Raw genomic sequence first — 14633 nt, 5'->3', positions numbered from 1 at the left:
TTATCGGAAGGTTGTCAAATTGGCATTTGTTTTTGTGCCATATGAAAAGAAATGCTCGTATTTTTATTGAAATAACAATATCTTACAACACGATCACCTGGACTAATTTAACATCGATTTTGTATGTATTTGATGAAAAGAAAAAAATATAAACAGATAAAAATAGATACTTGAAGAAAGAGAGGTAGAGAGTAGTTGTGGAACAAAGCAGACAAGATCGAATAAAAAGAAATTCAATACTGAAAGAAAACTTGGTTGTTCGACAGAGGAAGATTGTTCTCTGATTCTTAAAGATCAATTTTAATTGCATATTGATATAAAATAAAAAAAACTGGTAATTTATCTCCTATTTTTGAAAACAGTTTGCGTCCGTACAGTTTGTATATTTTCTAAACGTGAAAACTGACTTCTTTTCATGACGTAAACAGGCTACTAATCCATTAAAAGGATGTGTCTTAGTTTACCATAGGTTGCCAAACCAGTTTTTACTTACTCGAAAAAATCATGTTGAAACATAATATTATGAGACGCTCTGTGCATAATTTTTTATTCCTATAAATAACTTAACCTCTTCTTAAGAGTAATGATAATTGCTTAACAGTATACATCAAAACCAAAACTCATTAATTTTGTACAGCAACCAACAAGTGGTGTTAGCACTGTATGTAGTTGTTTGATTACGTTACGACGTTGTACGTCGGTAACCTAGGTAACGAAACCATTAACAATATGATGGATGTTGTAGCATCAAGAGATGAACGTGGGAGCAGTGATTTAAGTGGTAAAGATGAATATGGGAGCGTTGTGAAAAATGGTTTGTTTTACAAAGTAACTGATAAGTCCGCCTAGTTTACTCGCTTCCATTGCTGGTCGATTTCATAAGAATAAGTAAGCTTATTTTATTAATTTTTTTAATGATCTCGTGGAATTCTGGCGTTTAATCCGTGTATTATTTGCAAAAGTCAGCTTAATGAAATGAATTATAAAACAAGTATTCTACATGATTGTTATCATCCGATATATGTCATGTTTTTTTTAAATTTTTAGGATAATTTCAATTTCAATTCTAATTTTAATTATTCAATTCTTTTCAGTAAGAATTTTAGATCGAATAACATTCCTGACGATGAGCTTTCAGTTGTTGTTCTGGAAGCTCTTTAATTGTTCTAACTACTTCATTGACTTATTTTTATTTTTGAAAATACTGCCCTGTTAGACTTTTAAAACCATCTTTCAATTTTACTTTCAGAGTGATTCAACCGGAAGACGACGACGAAGACGAGGAAGAGGAGGAACGCAAATCCAAATCCGGCTCAGACAAGGACAACGACGACTCGGACGGCACCTCGGAGGACGACGGACACGGTGGCGACGACGGTGACGACGACGACGACAACGACGAAGACGATAACGCCGTTGCCAAAGGACAGTGCAAAACTACTACCGGTCCCAGAAATGGCCGATACACTCGAAACGCTTCCACTGATGACGATACTCGTGACAGTGACACTAGTGACGATGAGTCTGACGATACTTCTGATAAGAACAATAATATCGGCGGAGTTCGTTGTAAACAACCGAAGGAGTACGATCTGGATGATTTTCAAATATTGAAAACAATAGGTAAGTTTCGTTTAGTACTTTTTATCACGTAAACAGTTTACTTCTAAGGACTGAGGCCGTCATAAAAATGAGATATTATCCGCCCGCGGGGTCGTTGCAGTTGATGGACGTAAAGTAATGTAATAAAATATCCTCGTGCATGCTGGCAGCCGTTGGGTTAATTCGATTGCTTACACTATTAACCGCAGTTGCAGCAGAAGGGCACATCTGCTGTCTGGGTGGTGCAAGCGCATCGCTAGATCCTAGACAGACGTCAAAGTCAAATTTATGATTGTAACCGTTTTTCCCCGGAAAGATATTTTATACTTTCTAATTAGTTTACTCAGTACACGCCATCGGAACGTGGGACATCTGTTGCAAGATGTACGTACTACCGAGAATCGGGAGAGAGTTTGGCTGCGTTCCGAAACCGACTTCCGCCAGTAGGTATCCGATGTTGAGGCCGCGCTTTTTTCGATTGCAGACTGATCAGCGTCATAATAAATAATACATACAACGTAGTTTGCTTCCCTGCTTGGATTTTAACGATTCCATCCTTGAAGCACGTGTCTGGAGATCGAACTCAGGTGTGGTATTTTTATCCATTTTGCTCTGGTTGAGTAAAGCACGGGGATGAAGTTTTTGTTTTATTTTAAGGAAGATGTTTACATCTAACCAGCTCGGCTTCATCCCTGTACATGGGAAAGGTCAAACTTGTGGAGCAGGGAAAAACATCGTTCGACTGAGTGCAAGGCTATCATTGGGTGAGAGATTCTTTTCCGGTTTACGGATCAGGTGGGTGTGCTGTGTTTACAGTAAACTTTCGGTCGCCGTCGGCTGTGAATCATAGCTACACGCAAAACTTTTCCTTATTACTTTAGAAGCAATAGCGCAAAATTACCTTTTAGGTAACAAATCCATTACTTAAAAAGCAACAAAATTCTTCCCCAGTCAAGTAACAACACATACTGTCATATATTTAGCACGTGTTATGAGAGTACGACTATCTAATAATGGTCGTTTCAACCACATGCAACGTTTTTTCTGTCGAAAAATGCTCCCTTTCCACCTCAAGTCAAAAAAAATCACACACCGTCGCATAAGTTGCACATGTTACAAGTTTTTTCAATCTCCAATTCATCCGGTGGCCGTGTATTAGTTCGTTTGTTGTATGCATACGGAGTAGCGAAAAAATATGACAAGAGCTGCCAAGCAACATTTTCCCCGTCATACAGTATGCAAACGTTGATGATTTCAAAGACTTGAAATGCGCCTTAAAATGACATCACGATCTGTAAACTGCGTTAGAGAAAAATAAAAACATTCGCTTTCTTGCAAGCTATTTACAGCACATAATCATTGGTTCATGGAAACTCATTTGGACCTGTTTGAATATAAAAAACTCGTGCCCATCCAGAACAATATTCGCAACTTCGGCAACTCTGGTGAGACAGTATTACATATTTCCATTTCAAGTAAACACTGGGGGACGAAACGAAAGTGTTTCTAATTGGACATTTGAGGTTGACGGTTGAGATTCTGATTATGTGTGGATGAAGGGAGACAAAAATGAACCAGATCGTTGCATCAATACAAATGCAGCGAGTGAAGTCTTGCCAACACATGCATTGCGGTGCTTGGCTGTATGTTCTCCTGCAGAAACACATACAAGCGTGTGGCCGTCATAATTTTTATTACTTTTTGTTTGTTACTCTTTGTGTATAATGCGCAGTCATAAGACACAAAAAGAAATAAAAAATTGCCCAAAAGTAATAAAATATTCCCCGTTTGCGTTGGGTGTATCGGTTTTCTTAGAGGTCGATGATGTTGAAAATTTTCCACAACCTAAACGAAGAGTTGTTCGCATCTGTTGTCGGTTTTTCATCTAGGGATTACCCGTTTACCGGCGTGGAAAGTATTTCGAGTGAGTACTTGCGCTAGAAAAGTAAACCTACTAATTCTATCGGACTGTAATCACCTATAAATTCGGTTTACTACTTCGTACCTTAATCCGTAGTGCGTGAGTAGGGCAGCCTTGAGCGTCTAACACATCAGGGCTGAAGATTTACTTAAGCCCTGACGCGAAAACTTTTCAGCGGATAATCACTACACTAGAAGATCTTCATTTCGGTTAGTAGAACTGGCTTCGGAGCCGCCCACCAATGGTAATATCTAGGGTGACCATATATTTGTTATTATTTCTTGAAAAGACGTGCTCAGTAAGCAATTATTCCGAATGACGGTAGCATAATATTTATCGAAAATTTTACCTTCTCAAGTGGGAGTCAACCTAGTTATTCCACTTTAAATCCCTCCCTCTTCTTCCTACCTTTTACATGACATGTAATGTCTCATGTTGCCAAAAATATCACTCGCACTTTCTCGATGTCAGCGCTGGTGCAGCTGCGGCTGCCTTAACCGATGCTGGCGATGTCGATGATGACTTTCGCCTTGATGTTGGAGTAATCCGGTGGAATCGGACGCACACCGAAGGTTATTTTTAACATCGCAATAACCGGCAGTGTGTGTATCGTAAGATCGCAACACTATATGTTCTCTGTGTAGACGACACCGCTGCTGGAGCTCTCCGGCTGACACTGCATGCCGCAGTCCTTGCAATCGAAGTCCCCCGTGGGTGAGAAAACAAATCACTACTCCTCGTTGCATCATCGAGCGGAGAGCTGGTCAGCTTTGTGCATAGGTAAACTGAGTGTGGAACAGTGTGAGGTTTAAATCTGTTAATCCATTCTAGTTCAGGAACATCTTTCTATTTCAATTAATTTTGAGCGTTATTCCGAGGAGATGTCACTACCATTTATCTTTCGGCAAGAGAACGGATTCAAGAACTTCAAAGCCTTAGTTTTTTTTCCACAGGCTTGAACTCTCTAACACTAGGTGAATTAATGCTGACGTACCGTTTCGTTTCGAAGCGGGCGACCGAGAGGATAACATATAAACGGTTTTGACACCTTTGCAATGTTGATAGACTTCACATGTTGCATACAGAAGCGATGGTTTTCAAACGAAGCTGTGAAAACGTGTTTATTAGAGCAGCTGCGAGTAGACATCGTGTCGCACAATATCTCCTAAGGGGCCATCCACATACGATGTGGACAGATTTTGAACGGTTGTGACCCCCCTCCCTCCCCCCGTGGACAACTTCTTATACAAATTCTAAAAAATTTGTATGGACCGTGGACATTACACATAACCCTCCCCCCCCCAAAGCTGTTCACGTGGTATGTGGATGGCCCCTAACGAAATTGGAACAAGACTCAAAATGCTCTTTTGTTAACCAAAAAAACTTATATTGGGTTAAGTTTGAGATGCAAATTAAATACTTGGTTTTAAAAAGTCCTACAAATTCAGGAATAATTTAACTAAATTGAATTCAAAAAATTTTTATGAACAAATACGCCGTTATGACACGGAACACATACGAAAAGTTTGGTAGATATCAGTCCAATCGTTTCGGAGGCATGATAGATTACACATATACTCAAAGGTGTTTTTACTTTTATATAGTAAATTTTAGAAAATCCTCTCTGCGTTGAGATGTTTTTGATCGACTTTTCGTTTTGTATAAGGTGCGCCACTTAGCTCTTACTGTTTGTCAACAGATGGCGCCAGCAGTAAGTGCTGGTCGATTTAGGCCAAGCTGAGACAGATAGTGAACTAACAGATTTAACACGTTAGTGGTTTTATCGTGGCATCATATAGGTACTTTTAGTTGTTTAAAGTTTACAGTAACGTGAAGTGTTACTTTACACATTTCATCCAAAGAAAACGGCAGCTGGAGCGCATCGAGAGTGACAAGAAGTTTGCGGACATGCTGCTCTAAGTGGAACAACGTGTCATAATTAGTTCCGTCGCTTTAAAGACGGTAATTCTGCTGTTGAAGTTTCATGTCAATGCAATGTTTTGCATTTTTCCAAGGCTTCTTTCACTTTGAAAAATATTTTCCATAAAATTCCGTTAGAATTGGCTGAGATACCGATTGTCGGTAGCATTTTGAATGTTGCTGTTTCATGCAATTTCGAGGATTGCATGTTCGAAAATCATAGTTTTTGGTCTAACTTCAAATACCTGTAATTCCGTCGATTTTTATAGAAGGAATTAAAGGTAATTTTGTCAAATTTCAATATTTGCCAACTTTTAAACTAAGTTCAGAACATATTGCGGGAAGATAAAAGGAAGTGTTTCAAAACTCATATGTACCATACAATCTTGTAAAACAGTTCGTAACGATCGAATGAAAATCAGCCTATGGGGAATTTTCCGTACTTGTAGAATTCGATTTTTTTTGCCAAAAGGTTCATTTGTTATTTTCAATTTGCCTTTGAAGGATCTGAAATCGGTCCAACTGCTTGAAAGTTACATATTTTTGAAAAAATAAAATCGTCGATTTAAAAAAAATGTGATCATAAGAAAGGCCTAACATCATCTTAGGTGAATGACATTAATCTGACATAAGAAATGAGTTCGTTTGTTATACAGTCGAAACCCTCTATAACGACACTTTTTATAGTGACAAATCTCGCTGTAGCGACATTCTCAACAGTCCCTTCTGTTTCATACTAAAATTCTTCGTTTTATTGCGACATTTCGCTATCACGACCTTCCTCTATAACGGCATACCAAAACTAATACTTGTCATTCTTTATTGCGACGATAGTACAGTCGGCATACATTCTCAACGGTACCTTCTGTTCTACATATGCAAACATTCTTCGTATTATTGCGACATTTCGCTATAACGACAGTCCCATGCGATGTCGCTATAAAGAGATTCGACTGTAATATGTCATTCCAGTCATTTTTACAATACTTTTAGGTTGAGGTTTTAGGTTGAGAGACTTACGAATGCGTGATTGTCCGTGTGAAGAAAAGGCTAAATCTATTCGAAGACATTGAATTTGAATAATTGCTCGATGAGGATCCATGCCAAACGCAGGAACAGCTTGCTTCGGTATTAGGAGTTACCCACTGAGCCATTCTCAAGCGATTTGTTTCTCGAAATAAAGTTGCACTTCTATTTAAAAAAATGCACTAGTAACTGATTTAAGTATTAATAATAGGTTAATTATGATCCACAGAAACACTCGAGACGCCGAATACCGGAGCTGTTGATTTACTTGAATAACAAATTTCTTCTTAAAAGATCGAATGGTGTTTGAAATTTATCTGCAACACCTCTATCAATCTTTTAGATATTATTCTACAGATTTTAGCTGACAGTCTGCGTATCAAAATTCCCATATTTTAGTATTTTTGGCTTCCTGTAAACTGGAAGTCGTTATCTTAAAGTTAAGAACAGAGTCGAACTTCAATTCTCGGTTACAAGTGTCATCCCGGTTCTGGAGACACTGATATAGGAAAGTATTGGAATATTATCTTTAGTTTTCCACAATTTACAGTAACCGGAAACCGTCATCGGATACCGATTTTCAGTTTCTGGGCATAGTCCTGACTCCAAATATATCAATTTTGGGGAGTATTAAAATATTTTACTCACTTTTGCATAGTTTCGCAAAACCTGTAAGTCGCTAACTGGCTTTGAAAATTGCGCCTAACATCAATTTTCTATTTGATTGGCATCATGTTCATTCCGGAAATACTTAAATATTGGGGATTATTTAAGCATTTTCTTTAATTTTATTCAGCTTTCCGAAGATGACTTCGGACGTAAACTTTCTGGAAACATCTTAAATTTCATTGATCTTACATTGATTTCCGGTTTTCTAGGCAGATTTAATTTAATCCAATTTTCACCATCTTTCGGCAAAACCGGAGGCCGTCATCTTGGATCTACAAGCATTTCTGGAGATCTTTCGGTTACTGCGTACGATTGAAACAACGCGTGTGCTCTCGTTGGTAGATAGTGTAATAATGAATATATTTTACATACCTAATACGTACATGAGATGGTGTGAGTGTGCGGGTATCTGTCGATTGTTGTAAGATCATGAGATCGTTTGAGGGTTCCGGGCATTTTTGGTGTGGAGAATAAGCTAAGTAATCTTGTCGGTGATTAAAACGGGACTAATCGGTAGGGTTACCAATGGAGATCGTCACTGTGCTTTCCCCCCCCCCTCCTCTCAATTTTTCCAATATCTTTGAGGGATTCGTGCACGGCGGCTAGAGCAGGTTCGGTACGCTGGAGGTTCGATGGTATCCGGTTGTTTCGGTGGTTGTTCATCGGCTTCGATGAAGCCTGCGCTTTCAGGTGATCGACGGAGATTGGTTGTTGTTTGCCATTAATGTCGACGATGAAAATTTTCTTCTTCCGATGAAGTATGGTATGGTTGCGTTAGTGGTGATTTCACGGCGCCGATCTTCGCCAAAACGTGGCTGCAGGTTCTCGTTTTCTTTTACAGGAATACCGATGGCTTGGCGAGGTTGTTTTTTGGAGTTGGGCGGAGAATCACCATTTGCTGTTTTAGTTCAATGACGAATTCTGTTACTAAAGTCTTGCTGGTAGTTTTAGCAAAGAATTCTCCGGGAAGTCGTAGGATGGTTACATAGGTTACTCCTGTGGCGAATGCTTGTATGTCTTTCTTGAGGACGGTTTTCATTCCGAGGAGTACGACTCGAACTGCCTTCCAAGGTCCGTAGTAACATTTTTTGGAGCTCCAACGAACAAGTTGCAGAAAACTCGCGCGACTGTGACTGCGGTCATGTTGGAAATCGGGTTCACTTCGGGTCATCGCGTAGACTTGTCGATCATCGTTAGACAACACGCGTTTCCGTGCAGAACTCGCGAGCAATTATCGAGCCTCGAGTATGAAAACAACTCTCGATCCTAGGTGCTGGCTCTTTGCTTGCTACCGCTCAGCTTACGGGAGAAGCACGTGAGGGTTTGATAGTCTTTCTTACGTAATATCGTCCCACTTAAAGATGTTTTGTCGTTTCGAACGTTGCCTTGAACCATCGACTGGAGAACTTGTTGGTTTACTGCGGCGCGCGGATTGAAACGGCGGAAAAATTTGTTTGTCATCAGGAACCGCTTCATCTGTTTCACTACCACTAGCCGTGGAAAATTAGTGATGGCCTTAACTTTGCTGCGTGTAGGTTTGGTACCATACCTACACGATCAGGTGGCCAAGGAATATAATCTCGGGTTTACCGATTAGACACTTACTAGCATTGACGATGAGTTCGTTCTTACTCAGCCGCTCGAACACGAAGTCAAAATCGTCTAAAATGTCGTGGAGATGCCTCTGCAGCGATTGCCCTGCATTCCGGAGTCCGAATGTCATGAACCTAAATTCGAATAATCCAAACAGCGTTGTAACGGCAGTTTTCTTATTGATTTTACTTATTGACCATGTGAAGAGGGCTGGTCCAAGAACTTTTGGAAGGTTGGCAGATACCTGTACTCCACTTCCACTTCATTGAGCTTATCGTTCGGCAGACCTGGAGGACGAGAGAATACAGGCCTATCAATGGTGATGATTTGATGTTGATTTATTTTGGGTTCGTCCAGAGACCCGGTATTTAGGTTTTCTTTCGGGATGAGAGTAGACGGCATCTTTCCGCCGTAAAAAAATACATGAAACGTTAGGGCTCTCACCTTTTGCTTTTCACACTAACGAGCGATAGTGGAACCAGCAAATCTAATGGCGAGTTCCATTTGAACGTCGCATCGCGTCTTCCAGGCAAACGGAATGTTTGACGACTTGCAGAATGTCCTCGTCGTCGACAATTTTGTGAAGAACTTCATCGAAACGGTGGGTCAGAGCTTCAATACGTTGCGCAAAGCTAGAGATCGAAGATTTCATCGCGCGGTGTCTTCATTATTTTTTCGGTAACTTCCGCTTGTCCTTCGAGTGTGGCGATTGGCATCAAAGCGATGATCGAGCGGACGGTACTGGGCGAAATGCGTAGCCACAAATTCGAAAACACCGTGTCCGTACAACCGTCATCACCCAAACAACTCATTTCAGACAGTAGAACACTTGACTTCTGATCACTAAGCAAGAGAGCAGACTAGTTAACCGGTCATTGTTAGCAGAAACGTTACATTTCGCGATGGTGGAATGGAACCATTTCGCACGTAGTCCAAGCGACACTATCGCTGCGTAGAACTTTCATTTGTCGTGTTTGACCTGTCCAGGCAAATGAAACTGGTATCGACATCGTCTGGATCAAGGTCAGGGTAATTAAACCGTTAGTTCACTGGTCTCGATCTTCACGACAGGCTCTTCATCGGGTACTGTCATGGAAGCTGTTTCACAAGGTCGTATTTCACTTTTTCGATGTGTCGAGAATGAGTTACCTGGTCGGTCATTACAATGCATTGTAATTGGGACAATCGTAGGGTTACCAATTGAGATCATCACACATCTATGTACGGAACACGCCTTCTACTTTAATTTTCATGTACTATACATGTTTGACGAGATCTGCGAATTGCTGAAGCAGCGGTTTACCCCGACGCTGATTGTGTTCCGAGAGCGAGCACGGTTTTTTGAAGCCCGGCAAGGTGAAGCAGAATTGATTATGGAATCTGTTCGTAGTTGGTCTTCGACGTGGACCAATTTTTGAACGAGTTTGTGAAGAGAATACAACTGCTACATTCGAGAATTTACAAAACATCGCGCTTAAAAAAGAATCAACTCTCCAACAGTGCGGCGTTTTGAAGGTACATAAGATACATCCGGAAGCGGAGAAGAAACAGAAGAGTGACTCGAAGTGCTTTACCTGCGGAAGAGGTGATCATGATTTCCGGAAATGCCAATACAAAAGTTATATATGCAAGCTGTGTAACAAAAAAGGACACTTAGCAAATGTGTGTCCCACGAAGGTAACAAAGTCTTCCAAGAGCAAACAGAAACCGCTAGGTCAGAAACGGAGTACGAGGGTTAGTCATCTTGAAATTAACAAACTCGATGTGCTCCCACCAGTTATGGTGCGTATTCATGTTGATGGAAGGCCTATTCGTTTCGAAGTCGATACTAGTAGCCCAATTAACGCTATTTTAAAGAATCTATACGATCAGATGTTTTCTTCACTAACGTTGAACACTGATGCAGAAGAGGAGTTTGTTTGCTATAACGGATCCGGATTCAGCGCAGTTGGCACATTCATGGCTGAGTTGAGATACAAAAATTACGTATCCAAGGAAAAAGTTTACGTGGTCGAAGGAATTAAACAACCGTTGTTAGAGCGGCAGACAATGAGCCGTTGGAATTTGAAAATTGACTTTTGTCATGTTTCGGAAAAGGAGCCTGATTACAAAATTCAGTTGGAGCAGTTATTGAACAGATACGCTGCAGTCTTCAAAGGTGAATTGAGTTGTTTCAAACATAGCAAGGTGCATCTGTCTTTAAAGGATGAAACAGTTCCGAAGTTTTGACTGCCCAGAAAAGTTCCATTCGCATTCAAGGGGAAAGTGGAAGCGGAATTGAACCGGCTAGAAGAATTGGGCATTATTTCTGTGGCGCCATCATCAGAAGCCGAATGGGGCACACCGTTAGTTCCTGTTCTTAAGAAGGATTCATCATTGAGACTGTGTGCAGACTATCGTATCACTGTCAATCTGTTCCTGGTGGACAATCGTCATCCATGCCCGGTTATTGGCGAGATTTTTGTGGCGCTGCAGGATGGAAAATATTTTTCGAAACTTGATCTGAAGAACGTGTATTACTACGATCATCTACCTAGACGATATTCTAGTTTCGAGTGCAACCGTGACAGAGCACTTGGAAAACCTGAGTAAAGTATTAACACGTCTTCAGAAGGCTGGATTCTTATTCAACAAACAAAAATGCGAGTTTTAAAGCAAGAAGTGAGCTATCTTGGTCACATAATTGATCAGAATGGTTTACACAAAGATCCAGAGAAGGTTAAAGCAATAATGGATGTCAAACGCCCGAAAGGTGTTAAGGAAATTCGAGCGTTCGTCGGTCTAGCAAACTATTATGCCAAGTTTTGTCCAAGTTTGGCGCATTGTTTGAAGCCGATGTACGAGCTTTTGAAGGACAACACGAAATTTTCATGGACAGACAATCGGCAGAAGGCTTTCGAGGCGGCGAAGAAACTAACTTCGGAATATACACTTTTGGCTCATTATGATCCGAAATTACCAATAAAACTCTACTGTGACGCATCCAATGAAGGCATTGGTGCTGTTATTGTGCACGAGTATCCTGACAAAACTGAGCGACCCATTTCATTTACTTCAAGGGCGTTTAAGAAACATGAAGATGGATACTCGGTGATTGATAAAGTAGCTTTGACCATTTATTATGGAGCTAACAAATTCAAAAATTATCTGCATGGCCGACATTTTAAGCTTATGACAGACCACAAACCTTTGACCAGTCTGTTCAACTCTAAGGGTGTACCAGAAACGGCGTCTGGGCGTTTGCAGAGATGGGCGGTTTTCTTGTCGAATTGTGACTACGAAATACATCACGTGAAAGGAATCCAGAACATTCCAGCAGATTTCTTGTCACAATATCCTATTGAAAGCAAAGACGGTAAAGAGGACGAAGATGAATCCGCAAGTTTCCTAAATTTCATCGAAACTGAAACTCGGTCATTAGTCGAACGAAAGCAAATTGTTGTTGAAAGTCGTCGCGACAGATTGCTGAGCCGTGTTGTTGAATATGTTAATTCTGGTTGGCCGCAAACTATTCAAGAGGAAGAATTGAAAGTTTTCCATCGTAAACGAGATGAATTAAGCGTTGAAGAAGGAGTTTTGTTGTGGAGTTACCGCATTGTGGTTCCTGCCAAACTGAGAAAACTTTTGTTGAACGAGCTTCATTCGGTCCATCTTGGAATAGTGAAGATGAAGTTTTTGGCCAGATCATATTTTTGGTAGCCTTCACTGTATAAAGAGATTGAGGACATTGGCAAAAAGTGCGATCTGTGTATCAAGAACCGACCTGAGCGAAGCGATCCAATATCTCCCTGGCGTCTTACTAGCGCACCTTGCGATCGTGTACATGTAAATCATTTTTCGTTCCGTGGAGCTGAATATTTTGTGTTGGTCGATAGCTACAGTAAGTGGATCGAGACGTAAGCAGTACGTTCGTTGACTTCGGAGGAAACTTTCGAGAAAATTGCGGAGTTTGCAAGTAGATTCGGAGTTATGGAATACTGGTATCCGCTAACGGAACTGCGTTTTCATCAAAGGAGTTCAGAATTTTCTGCACGAACCAAGGTATCAAGCATTTGACAACAGCGCCATATAGTCCCTGTTCCAATGGTGCTGCTGAAAATGCGGTAAAACTGTGAAAAATGCATTAAAGAAGTTATCATCAGATTCAACCGAAAGTCAGTTACGTGGCAACTGAACTCATTCCTGGAGATGTATCGTACCACTCATCATGCTACAACCGGAGAGAGCCCATACAAGCTAATGTTCGGTAGGGAGATGCGAATCCGGTTTGACAAGCTCAAGGCTAATTTTGAGAGACGACACCGTGAGAGAGTTGAAGATCTCAACGTTAAGAAGAAGAATTTCATTTTTGTTTTAGGAGAAACGGTTTATGCCCGTAATCCAAATAAACCTTTATGGGTACGAGCAAAGATAATTAAGAAAATTGATGCTGTACTGTATGAGTGTGTTTCGGATGAGCTAGGAATTATCAAGCGAAGGAGATACCAGTTATTGAAGTATACTTTTGACGACTATGAAAAAGACGCGAGCAACACAGCTCAATGGTAACACGGGCATTGAAACGAACGACGGGTCAGTGGATGAACCAATCGAAGAAGAGGAGGAGCCTGTTGTAAGACCTGGAACATCCAACTTGTACGTAACCAGGTATAATGTAGTTGTGCTACCGCCAAATCGCTTTGGAGGAGAGTAGTTGTGGCATATTGCATTCCTGCACAGTGAAGCGTAGCGTCGAAGAATATAGAAGTGAAGAGCGTGGCGTTGAAGCATGGCGTGAAGGTTTTTGAGGGCGTAAAATGTTTCTATGATGATTTGACGCCCCTTCCTACTTTGGAAGGAGGGGAGGCTGGAAAACAGCCAACAGTGATCAAATACCACCCAATATGGGTATTTCCGTAATCATGATGATGCACAGATTGCGTCTTGCGAAACTAGGGAAATGATAAAAAGACGGAGACACTTACAACATGGGTTACGAAAAAACATCACAAAGCGAGACGCAATTAGTAGAATTCCTGTAAAACAAAGCGAAATGAGATTTATGTTTCGCATATTCGTATTGTGCAGGGTCTCCCCATCGCGTCTTGCAAAACTGCATAAATGACAAACAGGAAAAAAAAAGCAGAGCCACTTACAACATTGGTCTATAACTACATCGCGAAGCGAGGTGACCCTCTAAAACCGGACGATATTATGTCAGTGCAGTATTTATGCTATAACTGAATAAAATTTACAATTGCATTAACTCGCCTTTTGCAAGACATATTCGGAAGAAGTTAGTGAATGATTTATATCAAATAGCAACTGTGATCAAAATCCGTTACAGATACGCAGTAGTTTGATGTTCTCCACAACTCGGTAATACTGTGTTTATGCATGGTATAACTAACCCGATAAGGGATCCAGATAACAAAGGATCCAGATAACACGAAGTATTGGGGGTTTCATAGATAGAAAGTTAAATTTGGTTTTTATGTTAAAAAATCACTCCTGCAGTGGAGAATTTTAAAACCATGAACTATGATTCCAGATTTATAGTTGAGATTCTGTCGGTCATGACAAACAGCGTGAGTAATATATTGTTTCCAATCCATACACGAAGTGTCGATGTTATTAGGAAAACTATCAAATTAATTACTATTTCAATCTATCCATCACCGCCGTTAGCCCCGGAACTGAGCCAATATCTTAAATACTTCTGCATGGATTTCCAATAGTGTTGTTCATCCATCATAATCGCACCTTATTTTTGCCTGCTTTTTTTAATTCAACTTCCCTCCATTTGGCGAGCGGCGGCAGATCACCGACCGGCAATCATTAACCGGCAACGTTTACATAACCCCAACATGACGATTATCGTTACGAGCGATGGGGAGACCCTGCGGGCATTATTCACCGGGAA

At 40.7% G+C, this 14633-nt stretch overlaps 1 protein-coding gene across 1 annotated transcript in view; it reads left to right on the top strand.

The window, feature by feature from the left end:
- The window catches only part of LOC129724490 (cAMP-dependent protein kinase catalytic subunit PRKX), a 187918-nt gene that overhangs the window by 37096 nt on the left and 136189 nt on the right, over positions 1-14633 (top strand). The window contains exon 3 of the mRNA XM_055679437.1: positions 1250-1623. Coding sequence (XP_055535412.1) covers positions 1250-1623 — 374 coding nt within the window. The remainder of the gene's footprint in view (positions 1-1249; positions 1624-14633) is intronic.

The sequence above is a fragment of the Wyeomyia smithii genome, chromosome 2, assembly GCF_029784165.1.
Source record: "Wyeomyia smithii strain HCP4-BCI-WySm-NY-G18 chromosome 2, ASM2978416v1, whole genome shotgun sequence".
In the NCBI taxonomy this organism is placed as follows: domain Eukaryota; kingdom Metazoa; phylum Arthropoda; class Insecta; order Diptera; family Culicidae; genus Wyeomyia; species Wyeomyia smithii.
The sequence above is the reverse complement of the archived record's forward strand: the minus strand, read 5'-3'. Positions and strand labels throughout refer to the sequence as shown.